The sequence below is a fragment of the Cheilinus undulatus genome, linkage group 24 (assembly GCF_018320785.1).
Source record: "Cheilinus undulatus linkage group 24, ASM1832078v1, whole genome shotgun sequence".
Taxonomy (NCBI): Eukaryota; Metazoa; Chordata; class Actinopteri; order Labriformes; family Labridae; genus Cheilinus; species Cheilinus undulatus.
Window position 1 is genome coordinate 17,074,113 of NC_054888.1, and position 21,302 is coordinate 17,095,414.

General features: G+C 39.9%; 1 protein-coding gene across 1 annotated transcript; it reads left to right on the forward strand.

Annotated features, from left to right (window-relative positions):
- Positions 1-765: 765 nt before the first annotated feature.
- LOC121506170 (oxysterol-binding protein-related protein 11-like) lies at positions 766-21,037 on the forward strand. Its single transcript, XM_041781811.1, has 14 exons — positions 766-888; positions 974-1,158; positions 2,371-2,439; positions 2,616-2,791; positions 4,158-4,237; positions 6,113-6,301; positions 8,595-8,793; positions 9,600-9,745; positions 11,671-11,811; positions 14,501-14,963; positions 15,937-16,123; positions 16,201-16,383; positions 16,460-16,613; positions 17,415-21,037. The coding sequence occupies exons 2-14, from the start codon at positions 1,043-1,045 to the stop codon at positions 17,469-17,471; spliced, it is 2,160 nt and encodes a 719-aa protein (XP_041637745.1). The 5' UTR covers positions 766-888; positions 974-1,042; the 3' UTR covers positions 17,472-21,037.
- The last annotated feature ends 265 nt before the right edge of the window (positions 21,038-21,302 follow it).

Below are 21,302 nucleotides of genomic sequence, written 5' to 3' on the forward strand. Positions count from 1 at the left end.
TTGTTAGTAATAAAAAAATATTTTGGGTTTGGTGTGAGTGTATTAAAAATTAGAGCTTGAAATAATTAAATTGCATTTTTAATACAATTTTGAATTCTTTAAGTTACTTTTGAAATAACCCTAAAAATAATTATATTTTTAAATGAAAATGTTTGAACACCCCATATGTTATGTGAAAACATATGTTTTTGTAGTGAAATTCCCCTGCGTAAAAAAAAATATGTAGGCTGAAAGTTTACAATTTTAAGGTACTCAGGTATTTTTTTAGCTATTCATAGCTATGAGAAACATTTAACACATAAAATTCATTTTCCGGTGCAACGCCTGAAATTGTGACCGTGTTAACTGGCGACTTACGGCGTCTTGGGTTGATATAGTGACGGAGGTTCAACTGATTACAACAGACGTTAAAGACGAAAAATATCATTAAAGATGATTCTTCTTCCAGTTTTTAAGAGATTACTTTAAAATATGTCGCGCTGGTAAGAACAATTTACTTTAACTGTGGACACATCTGGCAGATAGTCGCCAGTTAACACGGTCACTATTTCAACGGTAACACCGGTTCACTTTTACAAGGTGCTTTATTTTTGTCCTTTGAATCATTTTAATTTATTTTATTTTGTTTGAATTGTGGAGTCTATTGTATATATAATGCATATATTTTTAAAATACAGATATTTTTACCGTTTTGTATTTTATTGTTGACGTAACACGGAAGTGTGCGCTTGTCAGCGGGGCACATGACTGTTTTCCTGCCAAAGCAGTAAATATCAGCCGAGATAGCAGGCACAAGCTACCAGGCTACTCCCAGTGTTGGCAGAAGAAGAGAAAATGTTTCATCAACCGTTATTCACCACAGGCAGTTAACAGTCCGGCCTTTATCAGGTGAGTGGTCAGTGTAGGTAAGAATGAACGGAGAGCTTCCTCTTGTGTCTTAATTCGGGCTCGACCACTTTATCCAATCTGTTAGCTCAGCTAGCTTGACAGGTTAGCTAGCACGCTGAGTTAGCGTCCAAAGGAGGCGTCGTTTCTTGTGACTATGCAAGGGGAAACCACGGCTTTACGGATCACGGAAAGCGAAGGAAAGCTGGATGTATTTCCCCAGAACAGGACCCCCAGCTCGGGGAGAGCGAGTGCCAAAAGCTGGCAGTACAGGTGGGTAGTTGTTTATCATGCTAACGCTGATGTATAAAAGCTTGTTTACTGGTTAATTAAGGCGTGTGTTTGTTTACAAAGACACTCATCAGCAGAATACCTCATTATTTAATAGTTAGCCCTTCAGTCACGGAGAAAATATACTCTCCATTTGTAAATGATATGTTATACGTTATTTTCCTACCATATTCTTGTGCTAAGGTTGCCCAAAAGTCAACTATTTTTGCCCAGATGCTGCGGGGTTTATTATTTTTAACCAATGATATTATTAAAAAAGAGCACAAGCTTACAATAAAGCATCCTTTCATATTATATGCTCTTAGGAAAATAATAAACCATCCACAATTGCAGAAAACCTTGAACACAAGAGGACTTTTCTTGCATGTAGCATTTAAAACCAAGAAATTTACCAATATTTTTGCATAGAAGTCCTAATTTTTTTGGTATTAAATTGCAAATCGTTGCACATGAGATACAAATGTTATGGGAATATTGCAACATACTGAATTTATTGCAATTTTTGTGAACAGGTAATGCTTCCTAACGCGTCTTGTGTGCATTTTACACCTTTTTGTGTGGCTCTGAGATAAAAGAAAACAAAAATTGACTGTAAAATACAAAACAGACAGAAGTAGCTTCATTTATTTTAAACAACTTCTTAAATTTAATTATGGCACAGTATTAATTACAGAAAGAAAATATATGAAAGTGTCATTTTTTACAAGAATAAAACTACAAAAACATGTAATAGTTTTGTGTTTACTAATATCACTTAAAAGTCTTTTATTCTGAAAATCCTTATCTGAATACATATTCTTCTCTCCTTTAAGGACTTGTCAGGAACCAAAGCTATATCAAAATAATTTTAGTTTCACCATAAAAGCACTTAGAAGATGAGCGAATCCATCAAAAAATCCAAACAAACTATCTAAAATTTACAAATTAAATGAAATGTTTGTTTTCGTCTCATTTCGGACAGTATGTAGTCATTTTCTTGTTATTTTTGTTACTTGAAAATACCACGCTCTGGATGTCTAAAGCTCCTTTTTGTCACTCTAGTATGGAAATGATTAACTTCAGCTACTATTATATCCAGGTTTAAATTCTGGTATCCTGATAGCTCTTCTCTGTGATTGATTTGTGCTCTTATATTGTAAGACAGGAGTATTTTGTGTTCTTTATCTTCTCTTCCTTCATTCTCTCTCATCCCAGTGACCACATGGAGAATATCGACGGCTACCTGATGAAGTACACCAACCTGGTAACAGGGTGGCAGTACAGGTGAGATTATAAGTTGCATAAATTGTCCGCCTAAGTTTGACTCCCTATCAAGGATAAAAGATAAACAAGTGAACTCTCCTCAGCCAAGTCCGTAATCTCGTCTAATCCAATCCAGTTAATGCCGCGCTGCTTTCAAAGTGGGGTTTTCATTGTGCCTGTTTGTTTTTGTTCCTCAGGTTCTTTGTCTTGAACAATGAGGCCGGTTTGTTGGAGTACTTCGTCAACGAGCAGTCGCGGCCGCAGAAGCCCCGCGGCATGCTGCCCCTGGCTGGGGCCGTCATCTCCCCCAGCGACGAGGACTCGCATACGTTTACTGTCAACGCCATCAGCGGGGAGCAGTACAAGCTCAGGGGTGGGTACTTGAATACTAGGGATGCAATATAGGGCTGAGTTAAAATGGATAAAACAAACAATAAGGCAGTATTTTCAAACTCTAAGATAAATATAGGGATCTTTTAAAGGGAAATACACCAGATAAATGCAGTGACACTCCTACTTTAATCACACACTGAGCCCTCTGACCCACACAGAGTAGAGACATCATGCATTGTTTTTGCAATTGCAGTCTTTGTCAACAGCCTTTTCTTACCAAACACCACATCATATTTTCCTCTGCATATTTTCTGATTTTGATGATCTTCTGGGGGGCCAGATGGGAAGCTGTGGTGGCCTCCAGGGCCGCGAGTTGATGATCACTGCTCTAGGATTGTGTCGGTGTAAAGGTTTAACAAGTGACTGTGCCAACAGGTGACCTTCAGCATCTCTGGTTGTTGCAGTTAAGACAGTTTTTTAGGGTAAAGGGGTCTAATGAAGTCTCTTTGTGAAGATTTTATTAAAGATAGAGATGCATGATATCGGTATCAGCAGATATTAAGTTAAATGTTGGCTGTATAAATCATCTTTGGGCCTTGAGTATCAGCAAAAATCCAAATACTCAGAGGCCAACCACAGGTCCAGGACATCCTGAGTGAAGCATAAGATGTAAAACAATGCCCAGACTGCTGTCTTCAAATCTGCTGTAACTACGACAAACTTGGATGCCTTCAGCTGAAAGACCCCCGTTTTTAAGGACTCTCTTTCAACCATAACACCGGTGTATCTATGCAGCATTACCTGCAGCTTGCAGACATGTTTTTACATGCAGACTGCACAGAAACAAGTTAATCTTGCAGGTTTGGTTTTCATCAAACAACACTGCTGGAAGCATGATTTGTTCCAGGCATTGCATAACCTGGGATGTGACGATTGCACATGTGTACATCTCAATTGCAGTGGTGTTATTCATACCCTTTTAGCTTATTTTTCTCCATGCATAAAAGTAAAAGTTTGTAAATTTAATGTTGGATAGCCAGAAGCTAGAAGCAGACAGCACACTCTGCTGGTCAAAAAGATAATGCGCTATATATTTTTGTCAAATTGATTTAAATGGTCCTAATTTTTGTTGATATTTCGTATTTTCTGAGCTTTTCTTACTCTAGTATAGTTGAAGTTCTTTTAGTCACCTCTTATCATGTTAGCTTGTGTTTCAGCCGTCTTTTATCAGGCTGTGTTGTTTACTTTGTACTTCCTTGCCGACCCATTTCATCATCCATCAGTATTGATCTGGATGTTTTCCATTATCTGCTGCCGCGCGAGGCAGAAGCATGCGGGAATCAATGCTGACTTAGATCCTCCTGGAGTAACCGTAACAGAGCTTTTTTTTTTCTCTCGTCTTTCAGCTACAGACGCCAAAGAGAGGCAGCACTGGGTGAGCAGGCTGCAGATCTGCACGCAGCACCACACAGAGGCCATGGGGAAGGTAGGACGCTGTGTAAATATCGATGTTTGCAAGGACGGAGCACAAATGTCACTCTCGTCCTAGCATGCAAAAACACAAGGATGGATGAAAGAGAGTGGAGGACTTGTGCAGAAAGTTAAAGAACTGCACACTAGGCCTCATTTTCTGATTCAAACATAAATAGTCGTAGAGAGGATGTGACAAGGACAGTGTTCAGTTTCCTGCTTTTGTTCCTCCTGCTGCCAAAGGAGCGGGAATCTGTTAAGCTGTGAAATATTAAGGATTACATCAGACTGTATCAGCCTTTATAGTCTGTGTGTAAGCGCCATGATCACCAGCATTGATTAGATATTGATTTGACTTGAAGGCAGCTTTTTCTGTTTCTTTGGTCTTGTGATACATGAGACAGGTCAGAGGCTGTTGGCTGTGGTTTAAAAAAGCCAGGAGGTTTATTTAAAAGTTGCATTTTTATGTGAATGAACAGATGTTTTTGTTTTTATGCTCCCAATGCAGTTGACCATAGTTGTAGGTGTAGGTGCATTTGTCTTTTTCTCCTTCAGTCAGAACTAGAGTGACTTATTTTCCTGTTGTTTAAAGCTGGCTGCACATGGGATGATTTTGGATGATTTAGGACTCAATTTCAGCGAAATCACACAACTTACAAAGTCTGTGTTCCCTTGGAAAATTTTTGAATTGACTAATCTTTATAGCCAAACACTTTCAAGCCATTTCTGTTGAAACTCAGTCTAGAGTTTCTCTTACAGTGAGATATCATTTCACTTTCTCATGGTAATGTTTAAACCGTACACTAAAGGATTTTTCTGACAAGTAATCGGATCATTGGGCCCAAAAATCAGGCTGAAAATGGTTTAGCATAAGCCTGATTTAGGGCAGTGATACAAAACACTGGCTCCTCTGTGGCTCTTTTATGTCTTAATTTGAAAACATTTTTCCATTTTTACTGCTTTTAGTCCATTCTTACCACTTCTTTTTGTCATTTTTTGCTATTAAATGCCACTGTTTTTCCACATTTTGCCACTCTTTGCTGCTTTTTGCCAATTTTCCGCACCTTTTTGCTTATTTTTGCCAATTTTAGTCACCATAGTCCTATTTTTCCTCTTTTTGACACTTTTATCCCAATTTCCCTTTTTGCCCCTTTAAGCTGCCTTTTGCCATTAGATACCACCCTTTTTCCCAATTTGCCACTCTTTGCTGCTTTTTGTAATTTTCCCGACCTCTTAGCTGATTTTTGCCAATTTAAGTCACTTTTCGCTTATTTTATTTGCCACTTTTTGTCACTTTTCACCCATTTTAGTTACTTTTATTCCATTTTTGCTTTTTTTTGCCACTTTACACCCATTGAAACTACCTTTTGCCATTAAATGCCACAGTTTATCCTCATTTTGCCACTCTTTTCCGCTCTTTACCCATTTTCTCTACTTTTTTGCTGATTTTTGCCAATATTAGTCACTTTCAACTCAATTTTTCCCCTTTTTTGACACTTGTATTCCATTTTAGCCATTTTTGGACACTTTTATCCCATTTAAGCTTCCTTTTAACATAAGATACCATCTTTTTTCCCATTTTGCCACTCTTTAATCCTTTTTGTAATTTTCCCACCTTTTAGCTGATTTTTTGCCAATTTAAGCCTTTTTCACTCCTTTGTTTGGCACATTTTTGTCATTTTTCACCCACTTTAGCCACTTTTGTCCCGTTTTTGCCTATTTTGACTCATTAATCCTACATTTTCAGACTTTGTGTACCAAACCATGGCATTTTAGGATGAATACAAATACCATCACACATATATTTGATTCTGAAGTTTACTCTGAACTGTCTTGCACCTGAATTTTGCACCGTACATTAAAACGATGGGTAACCTCTCTCCCTGTACAGAGTAACCCTCCGCCCAAGTCACGGAGCTACTCCATGGCGTCTCAAGGCAGCGGCAGCTCCCCCATGTCTGTGCGCCGGCCCAGCCAAAACCCCACCTCCTTATTCGGCTGGTCACAGTCCCACAAAGGCTCATCGCTCTACTCCAGTAAGAGGTCCCTGCTGCCGGATCATCTGCTGGACGCCAGAGAGGTATGGCAAGCCAGAGCCACATTTGTAGAGTTGTTCTTTTATGCCTTTAAAGAAACTGTTTGGATTCAGTGAGCTTCAAAACAAAACTGAGAATAAAAGATATGCAAGTCTGCTGCTCTGCAGAAATGTGGGTTGAATTAAAGTGAAATCAGTCTTTACAAGTTCAAAGAGAGCGAAAGGACAAAAATGTTTAGAGAGATGTATTGCATGTTAAGCAACTAAAATGTTTAATAGAGTGTAAATATTACAGTAACGCTTCATGATATGAAGCAAAGATTGAAAACAAAGCTGGCTCTGTTCTCACAGTAGCATGTTTTATTCATGCTTAAACTTGAGAGGAGTGTTGAGCTCTTTAAGAGCTTCTTAGAAGAACAAACTGCTGTGGATTTCTACAAGACGAATCCTAGTTAAAGTAAAATATTCAGGACCTAATTCTTACAAATGTTTGTTTTATTTGATCAGTCAGCTCATCTTCACTTTGGCACATTTAGGTGACACAGATTACCCACAAGAGGGCGCTGTTAGTGTGAATAGCTCAGTTTGGTTGAGGTCTGTCTTTTATAAAGACCTTGACCTCATCAGACCACAGCCAGTGGTTTACAGTTTTTCACTTTTCTATAATTCTTCCTCCAAAAACTCAGTTTCAAGCTACTTTCTCACAGCCTCTAAATCTGTGGCAAAAATCAAACAATATCTAAAGAGTTTTAGCTGAGCTCAGAGTCAAACTATGTTCTCACATCATAAATCATCATGGTCAATGATCACTCCTCGAAAAAGTTGATTTGAAGGTAGTAGCAAGACAGCAAGTAAGTAAACATCATGAATCGCATTTGCTTCAAAATTCTGTGTTCGTCAGACCTTCATCACTTTGAGTCATCATAACCCCAGATGAAAGCCTGAGGGCCAAAATGATGGTACGGTGATGGAATTAAAAGAGCGGACAAGAGAGTGTCAGAGTCTTTGTTTTCTACTTCCGCTTGTTTTACAGATTGCATAGCAGCAGGTGATTTTTCATCCAGTGTCCTTCATTTTCATTTTATGAGAAAGAACTTTGAAAGAATTTGAAGATGAATTTCCAGAATGTCCACTGACCTGACTTGACTTGACATTGGCTTAAGATGTTGGGAGAAATTACAATGAAATGTTCAGGAATTTTTATGGAAACTTGAGGGATTTTGTTTCTATGTTTTGTGGAATGCGCTCGGAAATTTGCAGTTATTTTCGTGGAGGTTTACGGTAAATGTTTGTATTTTTGGGGGAGGGGAGTGCTTTGAATTTTGGGGCATTTTCATGGAAATTTATGAAATTAGTTTGGAAGTTTGATGTTTGTTTTTGTAAGTATTTATTTGGAAATTTTCAGGCATTTTCATGGAGACTTGGGAAATGTATAAGTAATGTTGGGGAGTTTGTTTTTAATTTTTAGAAGGAATTTGCTTCAAAATTTTATGGGAAATATTCATAAAAAAATGGGAGATTTCTGTTGTGAATTTGGGGGAATTCAGTTTGATGTTTGAGGGAAATTTTCCAATATTTTCATGGAATTTTGTGCACTTTATTCATATTTTTTTAACACTTTATAAGAAAATTTGGAGGGAATTTGCTTTAGATTGTCGTCTTTACCACTTTCAGGTAATATTCAGGAATAAACATGGAGGTTTTTGGGAATTTCTTTTGTTTAGGCTTGTTGATAAAATTTAATTAAAACATCTTGGGAATATTGGACGACATTTTTATCTACTTTTTGTGCGATATTTTAGGATGTGTTCAAGAATATTCACAGGAATTTAAAAAAATATCTTTTAAAATTTAGGGAATACTTGTGGATTTTGAAAAGGACAGTTTCCAAGAAATTCAAAACTTAAACTTTTCCCCAAAAAATGGGATAAACTAAAAATGCACTCAAAACAAAAGCTCAGGTCTCAGGAGGTGAAATGCTTTTTAGTTTCAGTTACATTTGAGTCATTTCTTCCCTTAAAAGTTTTTATCTAGTTTTAGTCAGTGGAAATTCAAAAACATTTTAGTCTTGACTTTTAGTCCAAGCATTTATTCTCTTTCCTAAATCTGGTACCAAATCATACTACTGTGTTCTCTGCACCCTGCCAAACCTGGGGTCCCTGATTTCTACAGTTTAGTGGCTTTAAATGGGTTCATAGTCAAAACATCAACAATTCCATTCATGAATATAAAATATAGAAATTATAAACATTTCAGCAGCAGAACATGCACAAATGAATTTAAAAAGAATCAACGTTGTTGATCTTTCCCAAGCTCTAACTAAACCTTCCTCTTCCAGATGATGACCCAGGCCCAGGGCCAGCACCGAGACCTCATCCAGAGCATCGAGGGCCTCCCTCCAGCCCCAGGTCTCTCCCCTCTGGACCAGGACTTCCTGATGCTCAAAGCGACCTCCATGGCCACCATGAACTGCCTCAATGAGTGCCTGCACATCCTGCACCTGCAGCAGATGGCCAGGCAGAGAGGCTCCCTGGGAGGTCAGTATTCAGGATATGCAGCTCTCTCTCTCACTATTTCTGCTATTTGACTTGATGAATGAGTGTTTGTGACTTTTTCACAAGCTCCTTCTGTGCTCAGACAAATCATAGTCCTACACACATAGGCTTGCTCCCAATCTAACAGCCAGCATTAGCGGGACAGTGGAATTATTTTGCATTATTGATAGGGAACTGTTCCTATTCTTACCACCTGTCTCGAAGGTAATGAGATCTCAGATGGTTGAAATATCCACCAGTGTGACTCTGAGGCAGAATTTTGCTCTAAATAAGCTTTATTATTTAAAACAAGTACGGTAAATTCACCCAGAGTGTCTCCTTTTCTTCACCTTTTCTGGTGAGAATGATGTGAAAAGCACCATCCAGGTAATGTCCCACTTTTTTCGCAGCAGATCTCATTACTGGATGCATATTTCATTAGGCCAGACTCATCGCCTCAGCCAATCAGATTAAGTTGTCCGACGACGCACGAGGTGAATTTGAATGAGCTCTGCCCGCCTCTGAACATGCATTAAAAAAAAGCCTGATCCATACCCAGAGCGTTCAGCCAATCAGAAGACGGGGATGTTTCCTGTCGGCAGGGCCGAAGTATCCTGATACCTGGCTCGTCTCAGGGTTTGGGTTTCACTCTTTTGGGAGCCGTCTCAGAGGTAGCCATCTGTCCCAGAGCAGCCAGAAACGAGGTCGTGGGGTGCTTGGCGGATGGTTGGTGGAGTTTAGGGCGAGCAGAGGGAGGGGGGGGGACAAAACCACAATAACCTTTGACCCTGTCGCTGTGCCCATGGCAGGACCCACCATCGAATGGCTGGAGCCCAAGCTGCCTGACATCCTGAAGAACGGCAGCAGCTCCCTGGGCAGCTTCAACACTGGGGAGGGCGCACTGGAGGGCAGCCAGCTGGAGCTCAGCAGCCCCGAGTCATGCAGCTTTTCTGGGGTAAGATCATGAAAATGTCACCCAGTCTCCTCTATGGCTGGGCAATATGTCAAGTTTTTAACATGTAATGACATATTTCAAAACCGATGATACGGTAAGATGATATAATTTATATCACCAAATAGAGAGTAAATTATTGTTTTAATTACTGAAAACTGAAGGCAGCATCATGCATACTGTCTAGATGGCAAACACACCGGCAACATTTGAAAAAACAGGTGAAACTGGCAAGGGGCAATTTGCACAAATATACTGACACAACTCTATTAGAAAAAGTGGATGGAACTTGAAAGGTTTCCTATATTGCAAAATGAAATTGGCAACATTTAAATTAGTGGGTGGAAAAGGCAAGGAGCAAGAGTTTCCTAAATTGCACATATCCATTGGAAATATCTGGGAAAGTGGGAGAAACTGTCAAGAAATTATTGAATTGCACATGGGCTGAAGTAGATTATTGGCATTTGGGAAATTGGGTTGAACTAGGGAGAGGCAAAGGGTTTGATTAATTGCACATATTCATTGACAACATTTGATAAAGTTTTGGAACTTTTGGAAAAAGTGGGTGGAATTTTCAAAAATTGCAGGGGTTTCAGGAATTGCTCAAATACATTGCAAACTTTTGGAAAACTGGGTGGAACAGACAAGAAACGGTAGTCTAAAAAATGTGAAAATGCATTGACAACACTTGGAAAAGTGGGTGTAGCTGATGAGGAGAAAAGAGTTTTCTAAATTGCACAAATGCATTGGCAGCATTTGGAAATCAAGTTTAAATTGCACGAATGAATTGGAAACTTTTGAAAAAGGGGCGAATTGGCTAGGAGCAAAGTTCTTGGTAACATTTTTACAGAGGGACTGATTTTGTGAGGAGCAACATCATTCCTGAATTGTACAAATTCACTGGCAACAATTGGAAATGTGGATGGGGCTGACATTTTCTTAGATTGCATAAATTTGTTGTCAGCTGTTCACAGCAAGGATCAAACCTGACAAGGAGCAATAGTTTCCTAGATTGCACAAATAATTGGACATCATTTGTAAAAGTGGGTAGACCTGGTGAGGAGTGAGGGTTTTTTAAATTGCACAAATGCATTGGCAACATTTTTGAGGGGGTGGTTAGGAGCATTTCTTTGGTTGTAAATCCATCTGTGCAACTTTTGAAGAGGTGGGTAGAACTGGCAAGAAATTCTACTTGGTGACATTTGACGAAGTATATGAAAGTAGCATGGAAAACGTGATCCCCAAACTGGACAACAACATTAACAACATTTTAAAGGGTAGTTGGAACTGCAGAAGAGCCAAGGATTTTCTAAATTGCACAATTTCATTGGTGACTTTCTGAGAAATGAGTGAAGCTGATGAAGAGCCAGCGTTCCTTCCATTGTACAAGTGTTTTGGCCGATTCCACCCTCTTTTCTAAATATATACGGTGTATTTTTGACACTTTTGCAGTTTATATTAAAATTTTGAAAAGGTTGAATTCTTCTTTTTTGTTGTCCCAGCATCAAACAAATTTTGATATTTAATTTTGACTATAATCGTTTGAAACTTTAATAAGCTTGCATTGGGACAATCCCTTGTCATTTTGTTACAGAAGAATACAGATTTATGTAAATCATGTGTTGACATTCAGCTAGAAAGTATTGAGATATGACTTTTGGTCCATATTGCCCAGCCTTAATCTGCTGTAATAATTTAATATCCATTTGAAACCTGCTGCTCTGTCTCTAGTTTTCCTTCTTTCAGGTTTTCAACTCCAGTGACAATCTTTTTATTTTCATTTTGCCTCTACCAAACTCAGAGTCGCGGTTTTAGCCTCCAACAACCGGAACAATCTCTTACTTTCAACCTCTGCCAAGTCATTCGAGCCCGCCGCTGAATAAATCACACTCCCCTCCCTCCTCTCTCTCTGTCATTCGCTCTTTAAGGAACAAGAAGACATCGACCCCGAGGATGAGGCCGAGGACTGCTTCACAGACAAGGAGGAGGACCTGGGCGCTGTGGAGGAGGAGCGCAGCGTCATCCTACACCTGCTGTCCCAACTGAAGCTCGGCATGGACCTCACGCGGGTAGGTCGAGTTCCATGTGCTGCCTTGCAGCAAAGCCAACCCCCTACAAACATCCCAGCCAACATGGACAAACCTTGTTTTCAAGGTGTTGGATTAGGTTGTCTTTGTTGGTGACAGCGGATTATGTAGATAGTTTTATCCACATTTATACTGCAACAAATCTGTGAGGAATGGCTGCAGCTGCTGCTCTGAAAAGTCAGACAACCATCGAAGAACTCACAAAAAAATCAAACCTGTTCCAAATAAAGATGACCTAAAGTTTCAGTCAGTGTGTGACTATGATCAGCACAACATAAGATTGTTTTTATTTTAGACGTTCAGCAGTTTCTCATGGAATTAATGTGCAAAGGCCTTGCTTAAAAAGAACAAAGCAATCCCGCAGAAAAGCTCAATTAAAAGGAAATATTGGTATCAGAATAGACCAATTGCAGGTCATACACTGTGTGATTTCCAGTTGATTCTGACACAAATTTTGAGTCCCATGACTGACTTGAAGGTCAGGCCTTAGGTCACCCTTATTGGGAATCATGCAGTGCAGCGACATCAACAAAAATACCTGTTTGATGTGCATTTGTCTGATCTTATACCAATTACACTTGCTCCAGCAAGGAGTAAGTGTTCACAAAATTGCACATTAGCCGGCAACTTTTGGAAAAGTGTCTGGAATACCATTGAGCATGGGTTTAATACAATTTACAAATACAACATAGGGAAAAATTGTATTTGTCCAACTACATTGTTAACATTTGTAAAAGTTGGTGGAACAGGGAGGAGGGAGAATTTCCTAAATTGCACAAATGCACTGGAAACTTTTGAAAAAGGGCATGTAATTGGAAAGGAGCAATTCTCTCTAAATTGCAGCAACACATTGGCACAACTACTTGCCAGTTGGTGACAGTGGGAGGAGTAAGGAGTTTCTAAATTGCACAAATACACCGGCAACATTTGGAAAAGTGGATGGGGCTGGGGAGTAATAAAATTTATTAGGTGGCAGAAATACGTTGTCAATAGTTTGAAACAAGGGTTAAAGGGTTTCCTAGATTGCACAAGTAATTGGGTAACATTTGCAAAAGTGGGTGGACCTGGTGAGGAGCAAGGGTTTCCCAAATTGGCAACATTTGAAGAAGTATATGGAACTAAGATGGAAAATGAGAGGTGTGATGTTTGTATTATTTCACATTTCCTGCATAAAACAACTTACAATTTGAAACACTCAACATTCAGTGGTTAGGCTGCAACAGCTGATGGATGAGGAGAGTCGCTGTGGATACGTAACATTTAGTTCAGATTAATATCATCTGCATAAAACCTTGATGCTCGACTTTCTCTCTCTTCTGTCTGGTCAGCTGCAGGTGACTTATGCAATTTCGATGTAGAAAGGGAGTTAGAGAAGATGTTTCACTAATTTATCAGCCATGTAAAGCTTGCTACGGATCCAAAACATGTTAAAATAAATGCATATGACTATTGTAACCTCTGGTTAACAGTCTGTATAGGACACATGCAAGAAATGTCACCTGCAGAACTCACTGTGCACTGCATTGAATTTTTTGGTATGTATTTTAGAAATACAAATTCACAGCATTTTATCTGCTGCAGCCGTGCAGTACCTTCATGTTTTCCTTCGGAAATGTCCGTAAACTTGAGTACAGTACAGGCTTCACTTGTCCCATGTGAATGCATCGCACCAAACACTGACGTCAGGGGGTAAATCACAAATTATCAGAGAGCCACAGGTTATACTGGTCCCATGCAAATAGAACTTTAGAGATGTATCTGCAATCCCTCTGGCCCTTGTTGATGTACGGAAGCTTAATAAATGTATGCATTAATTTCTGACCAAGTTGCATCACGGTAAGGTTGTAAAAAAGCATCATCAATGGCAATCCATTTACAATGTATTACATGGGTTTTGATTCAGTGTGTTGTCGTGAATTTCAGCATTTTTAAAGCATGGTTTTAGGCGCAGTAACCTGGTAAAATCTTGAATGTAAAGCCTTTAACGGTGCCAAATAATTCTGAATGGAAAAAGTGTGTCATGACCCTGCATTAATGAGCGCCGCTCTGTTTTTCTAGGGTCTGATTTGTGCTGACCTTACAGTCTGAAGTAAGCACTTCTTGCTTCGTAATTACTACCCCGATACACACAGAGCTGACTCCGGGTTAGTCATCCTATCTTGTAGTGTCAGTTTGTTCCAGTATTTGGATAGCCTCGGCTTGGGTTTCTGATTTATCGCCGTTATCTGGTTGATGCGCGGACAATCCGTTGATTGACATCCAGTAGAGTCTGTGACCTCTGAGTCTTGACCAGTGGGCATCTCATCCTCAGTTACTCTTCTCACGACTGTGAGGTGAAAACGCTCCAAATAGAAAGGAGTTTCAGAAGTAGGTGGGGGGCCACAGTACCAGATGTTTAAATTTTGATATGATTCTAGTGAAAACAAAAGCACATCAAGACCACAGCACTCAGGCTTTTTATTAAAAATACAACTGAGATTCGAAGTTTTTTAAAGCATTTGTACCTTTATAATTCCACCAATCATTAAAATGACAGATACTTTCAGAAACAGTTTTTTAAATGTCTCTAATAATAATAATAAATCTAATAATAATTTGGTAAACCTCACTCTGAAGAGCTGTCAGTGTCTTTATTATTTTAACGTCTTCCGTCGTTGTGCTCTTCCTCCAGGTCGTCCTCCCCACCTTCATCCTGGAGAAGCGCTCCCTGCTGGAAATGTACGCTGACTTCATGTCCCACCCGGACCTCTTTGTGGCCATCACGGATGGCAGCAGCCCAGAGGACCGCATGGTCCGCTTCGTTGAGTACTACCTCACCTCCTTCCACGAGGGCCGCAAGGGCGCCATCGCCAAGAAGCCCTACAACCCCATCATCGGCGAGACCTTCCACTGCTCCTGGAAGGTCCCGAGGAGATTAGAGAGTCCAAAGGAGCCATCGCAGGGCAGCCCCGACCCGGCCGCCTCCCCCCAGGACCCCTACCAAGTGCGCTTTGTGGCGGAGCAGGTGTCCCACCACCCGCCTGTGTCGGGCTTCTACGCCGAGTGTCAGGAGAGGCGGATGTGTGTGAACACGCACGTTTGGACCAAGAGCAAGTTCATGGGAATGTCCATCGGAGTTTCTATGATCGGAGAAGGTAAGACTGGATTAACACGTTGGGCAATGAACCTTGACTCGGGACATGTCCCGTGGTCATCAGAGGGGGCAAATCTGGCCTAAAGTCAGGTTTTAAGTTGTGTAATATGCTACAAGTATCTATAGCAGAATGATTTTTGTGTTTCGGTACTTGACTGAAAATCTGGTAAGAAAATAAGTGCTTATTTTAAGGTTGTATAAGGTAAAAAACACTTTAAATGTGATACTACCATGTAAATTTGACCACCAGTGGGTCCACAATCAAAACAGCACTTCATACGATGTATAAACTCAACAATAAACCAATGTTTTGATTTCATAGATGAATTTCACATAGTAAGTGAGGAAAGCTGAAAATAGTGCTCATCTATGTTAACAATGCTGGCATCAGTTGCAATGTGAACCCTAAGGCCCCTTTTAACAGCTTTTCTTCCTCATTATGAGACATAATAACAACAATGAAAGCGGCACCGGCAAGTTTACACGGCTGCAGAGTTTACAGCTGCTTCCTGGACTTTAACACCACAGCCTGTTTAACACCTTTAAACAGTTGTTTATGCTGCTATAAGATGAATTGCTGGTTCCTGAAAGGCCAGCAGAGGCGCCTTGCAAACTGAGCAGTAAAAGTGTGTTATGCTGTTATTAGGGATGTAATTTTGACATCATTTATTTGTGCCACTTGCCTTTTCTGCCCAGTTTTGCCACTATTATTTGCCATTATTTTGCTCAATCAGCCAATTTTTGTTAGGTTTATTTACCTATTTTTGCCACTTTCATCAAAGTTTTGCCACATTTTTACAGCTTTTCATCTCTTTTTTCTGGCCATTTTGCTGGTAATGTGAGAACTTATCTAAAAACTCTAAAACATAGGACTAGTCTTTTTTATATTAATGTCAGTGGTAAAACTCTACATGCTGTAGCTTCGAAGCGAATAAATCTTTGATGGATTTCTCGTCATGTTTTTGTCTCTCTAGGATGTCTGTATCTGCTAGAGCACGATGAAGAGTACACGTTCACGCTACCTTGTGCGTACGCTCGCTCCATCCTCACCGTCCCCTGGGTGGAGCTCGGTGGGAAAGTCAACATCAACTGCGCCAAATCAGGCTACTCTGCAATCATCACGTTTCAGACTAAACCGTTTTATGGAGGCAAATTACACAAGTGAGTCCCACAAAGACGTTTGAATCCTGATCCTCAGAGCTGATAAAAATCTGATGCCATGTCCTTGTTGTACACAGAGTAACCGCTGAGGTGAAGCAAAACACCACAAACGCAGTTGTGTGTCGGGTTCAGGGCGAGTGGAACGGCGTTTTAGAGTTCACCTACACCAACGGGGAGACCAAGGTGGTCGACGTCACAAAGCTGCCCGTCACGAAGAAAAACGTTCGACCAATTGAGAAGCAAGGGCCGACTGAATCCAGGTGAGAAGCACTGAGAGGACAGACTTTTTTTTTGGACTGTGAGGGAAGATATTAATGTTTGTTCGCCATGTTTCAGGCGCCTGTGGCAGCACGTGACGGCGTCCTTACGGGAGAAGGACATCGAAAAGGCGACGGAGCACAAGAGGCTTCTGGAGGAGAGACAGAGGACGGAGGAGAGGCACCGAGTTGAGACTGAAACCACCTGGAGGACCAGATACTTTGACAGAGAGGTGAGCAGATCAAAAACATCTTTGGTATCATTTAATATTTATTGTACAAGATCTTAAGTTTCAGGGCAAAGAAGACGCTGTTTCACATTTCTAAGTTTTGACATATTTGTCTTAAATCCCAAAAAAGTGCAAACTATCATGTTTGAGGCCTTAATCACTAAATAGAAGCTGTATGAGGCGTAGTACCTGGCTGCTAAAAATACATTTGAAGGGCTTTTGGACCAAAAAGTGAACCTACTTTTTGCCACAGGCCTTTGAAGTGTATTTGGTATGTCAGAACTTTCTTTAGTTCCTGTGTCATCTTGATGAACTTGTCCAGGTGAAATTTACCACCATATAGGCTGTCTGAGGCTGAACTGCTGTCATGTTTGTGACCTGATAGCTGAGCTCAGGATTTCAGCACCAACTAGAGACGTTCAGCTTGAGTTAGGGAGAGCCTGTGCTGTTATCTTCAGCAAATCTGATGCTTAGCTGAGCTGCTCTGAGCTCTCGTCTCTCTGCTCAAAGGAAATAAATATGGTGAGAGTGACATGTAAGGAGTCAGAGCGCCCTCTGCTGGATAAATATTAGAACACAGTCTTTATTTCTAAATAAAACCAAGTCATATTCCCTGCGTTTTTACTTTCGAAAATACAAGTGTTTGTATTGGCGTCTATCAGCCAACTTTAAGTATCTGGTCAACCTTTTCTTTGGAATCCACGGCCAGCGGAACAATCTCATGAGTCTCTTAAATATCTCTGATATGAATTAAAGATGAATAATTGTTTGATTTTACTGACAGTCGTCTCTTTTCTCCTCCAGGGTGAAGGCTGGATCTATCACAAACCACTCTGGAAAAACTCTGCATTCAAAACCTAGCTCCTCCAGCCCTCATGTGTTTGGACGTCGTAGATTCAGGAGTGTGTGAGTGAGCGCACACACATGGTTATGAGACGGGAGCATGACCTGCACTGACGAATGCAACACAGGGAGACAGACTGATGGTGTTTTTGAATCTCGCTCATGATGTTCACGAAGCCTCCCAGTACAAGCTTTTGTACTGCTGATCTCTCTCTCTCCTTTTTTTTTTATAATCCAATGACGACATGTTCTTGTACAGGTAATGGTACTCTATTTACACCGCCTTAAGATAGTCTGATGAATGATGCTCAATGTTTGCTGGATGGTTCTTTTATTTCTTTTTTTACACCGTTATATCACACTGAGACGACGTGACTTCTGAAGAGTTTCTCCATCAGAAATCCGGCAGAATGAGAACGGAAATCTTCTGCCCGATGAGATGATTTCAAACTGTGAAAATGTAGAGATGGAGTTTGAGTGCTGGATTGTGAAGTTGCTCTACATGATTTTCATCTGTGTTAGAAATCTTTCCTTCAAATCACAAAATTTAGCTTCCATTTTAAAATCTAATGGCTGCAACCTTTGGTTTGATATTTTAACCGTCAGCAGTCATTGGATGTTGATTCAAATTAAAGCGTGATTGGTGCATGATATAAGGACATAAAAACATCTATTAAAATATGCAAAACATTTCTGTTTTTTTCTAGAACTGATCACTCATACTGTACTAAGAAAATGCTGGAGAAAATACATTTTCAGGACTTTATAACAGCTGCCCTCATGCAAACAGGATAAAGTCAAATATCATCAAGTACATTTAAATGCGCAAAACCTCCTGATGTCTAGCAGTAGCAACTGCATTAGCTAGTGTTCATAGAGAGAAAGAAGCTCTTAAATCTTTAAAGATCCCTACAAATTTGAAGCTGAAACCAAAATATACCATTCTGTTAAAGTTTAGCCTGGCAAAGCGTGATATATACACGGCCAACAGCGATGTATGTAGAGGTATATGCCTCTTTTTGGGTGCCTGACATGCAGCTACATAGGCGCCATTTTCAAGCCGCAGATCAAATTAAATGCTGGCCTACGACTGTAGGAGGTTTCCACAGTTTAAATAGTCATAAGTCGCTGAAATGAGACTCAATTTCAAGCCTTCTTTTGTCCCAATTGTCAGCATTAATGACTTGACAATCCTGGAATTATAAGTAAAAAGGTAGAAAAACATTCTGAAGCACGACTGTCTGCTCAATGACAGGAAAACTGGAGGAAACCAGACAAATATCTGCTTAAATCAGGGATATTTGGACCCAAAAGAGAACCATACTGTGGACCGTGATCATGAATCTAGTTTCCTGGCATGTTCATGGACTTGATTCCACATCCTGGAGTTTGGGGATCTTTTGAAGCTTTATTAGTTGTTTCTTTAGCTAATTTGTAAAAAGAAAAACCCTTTATGGTTTTTAAATCTGTGATATGTGGGATCAGCATACCCGGGCTTTCTTTCTTAGGTTAGCTCGATTTTATCACCCATTCAACTTTCATTACTTCCTGTTTATTTCTAATGTGACAAATACACCCTGGACAGCTCCTTACTTTCTCCAGGCTGGTTGCTACAGTAACGGTACGGCTTCCTTTTGTGGCTTTATTATCGTACTGTTAAGACTCCATGACCACAGGGAACATCATCAAGATGTAATTTTTAAAAAGACGCCACTTTCTGGCTGAAATAAAGCCGACTCTGCACTGATACTCTGTGACATCACATGCATACCCTCTATTAATAGCGTTAGTGCATTAGCGAAACTGTCTCTCAGCCCCAGAAGAGTTTAATTTTTGTGACCACATTGCCAGCCTGAATGACTTTCATACTTTAGAGATGTGTTTTATCTGTGCTGCGTGCCATGCTGGCTCAGCTGATCCTGGAGAAACACAGCTAAATCCATATTTTATCAACTTTACCGTTACGCTTCTGTACGTTTAAAAAAGCTTCATGTAACGACCTCGAGATATCACAAACTGTAGCTCATCTCCAAGTCAGTGCAAGCTTTTAGCTGTGGCTACCCCTCTCCAAGATGGCCGCCATGTAAACGCTAGCAACTCAGGCGGCACCTACATGTAGATATGTAAGCTTGAAACAGAGGGAACTGGCTAGCTTGGCTCTGACTATCTTGGTAGCAAAAGTAGCATACTTACACCTCTGACTTTTTCAAATTCAAGTGTTTGATTTTGTTTATTTTATCCTTGTAAAAGTGTAGAAATGTAAAGTTTCGGAGCAGGAGTTTTGAAGTGTTTTTTGCCTGAGTTCAGTAAATTGCGGGTTGTCTTTAGGATTTGGTTGCTGCTCGTTTTTTTAACAAAGTCTGGATTTTTCTCCCTGATTCCAATCTTTATGCTAAGCTTACCTACGCTAACTATTTCCCAAATTGTGCCCAAGTAGCCCATGCGTTTTTAGTAAAAAGCAGAACTCGATAGCCTCAATTTCAGCCCATACTGAGAGCTTACATTTCCCATAATGTTCCATTTTTTAAACACCTTACTTAGTTAACATTTTGGATGGTTTTGTGCATTTGAATGTACTTATGGATATGAAATGATGCTACTCAGTCTCTAAATTCTGATTTATTTTCTATGTATTTGATGCTATATTGATATTAGTGTACTCACACTGCTTGAATGGCATGTCATAGACTAGCTGATAGATAACCAAATTCTAAATTATTAAATCCTTTGATTGAATCAAATGTGAATGCATCTAAACGTATTTCCCAAATATTCATGTCTTTTTTTAACTTCCTGTGGTTTTGCAGTGGATGACTCCTTCATGCATGAAACTAAAGTCTCACATTGATTGCAAGTATGCTCCTCCCATGTCTGTTGTAAAAGCTTTTAACCAAATCTGCTTGTTTTTGTAATGCAAATAAATGTTATTTTCTTTGAATGTGTTTATCACCTTATCTTATGCTTTAATTGCTCTCATTTAAGAGCCAAAAACATGGATTAGTCGGTGTTTTTCTCTGAATTCAGCTCCCATCTTCAACTTTGCCACATGCATTTTGATTTTTCCCCTTTTTTAGCATCGCACTCTCAAAGCATCCCTGCAGAAAGAGGATCCAACCCCCCCTCCATTGATAAGCTAACCTCTCCTTCTATTTCTTGGTGCCTTATGCAAGCTCTTTATGTCAACTTCTGCTAAGAAAAATATTTTCATCAGTTATTAACCAGAGCATTGGTGTATGCTTTCTTTGCGTGTGCTTGAGGGTGTGTTTTCCTTTTATGAATCAGTGCTGAGAGATGTCAACTGAAGCACTTTTTATTCTGGGTTTTATTTTGGTTTTTGGAGTCTGTTGGTTGTCTATGAAATGCACTGACATTGAAGGAAACCTGATGTAGAAAAATGGACATGTGTGATCATAATCAAATAAATTGCGTATCAGTTGTATAAAATGTTGCACGTTTTCTTCTCTGCCAAGTTGAAATTATTGTATGTGGTGGATGAAATTGTCACATTGTAGTTTCTGGTTGTTTCTGCCAAATCTGAGCATAATCATTCTTTATTTACGAGTTAATTTTCATGATCCTAGGACGACAACTTCAACTCATGGTGGGAAAAGCAGCTTTAAAACCCTGAGATAAATCAGGTGAGATTGCAAGAAAACCAAAGTTTAACATTCAGTCCAAAGCTCTCATAGACACAGATTTGGGTAAATCAGTGGTGTGTAAATGTGAGTTAAGACAAAGTAACATTTTGAAGAAATCCCAGCAGAACAGGAATATGTCAAGGACGGTTTGGTGTGAGAGAAATGCCAGGAAGTTCCAGCCAGTGTGACGCCAGAGTTTGTCTGCAAAGTT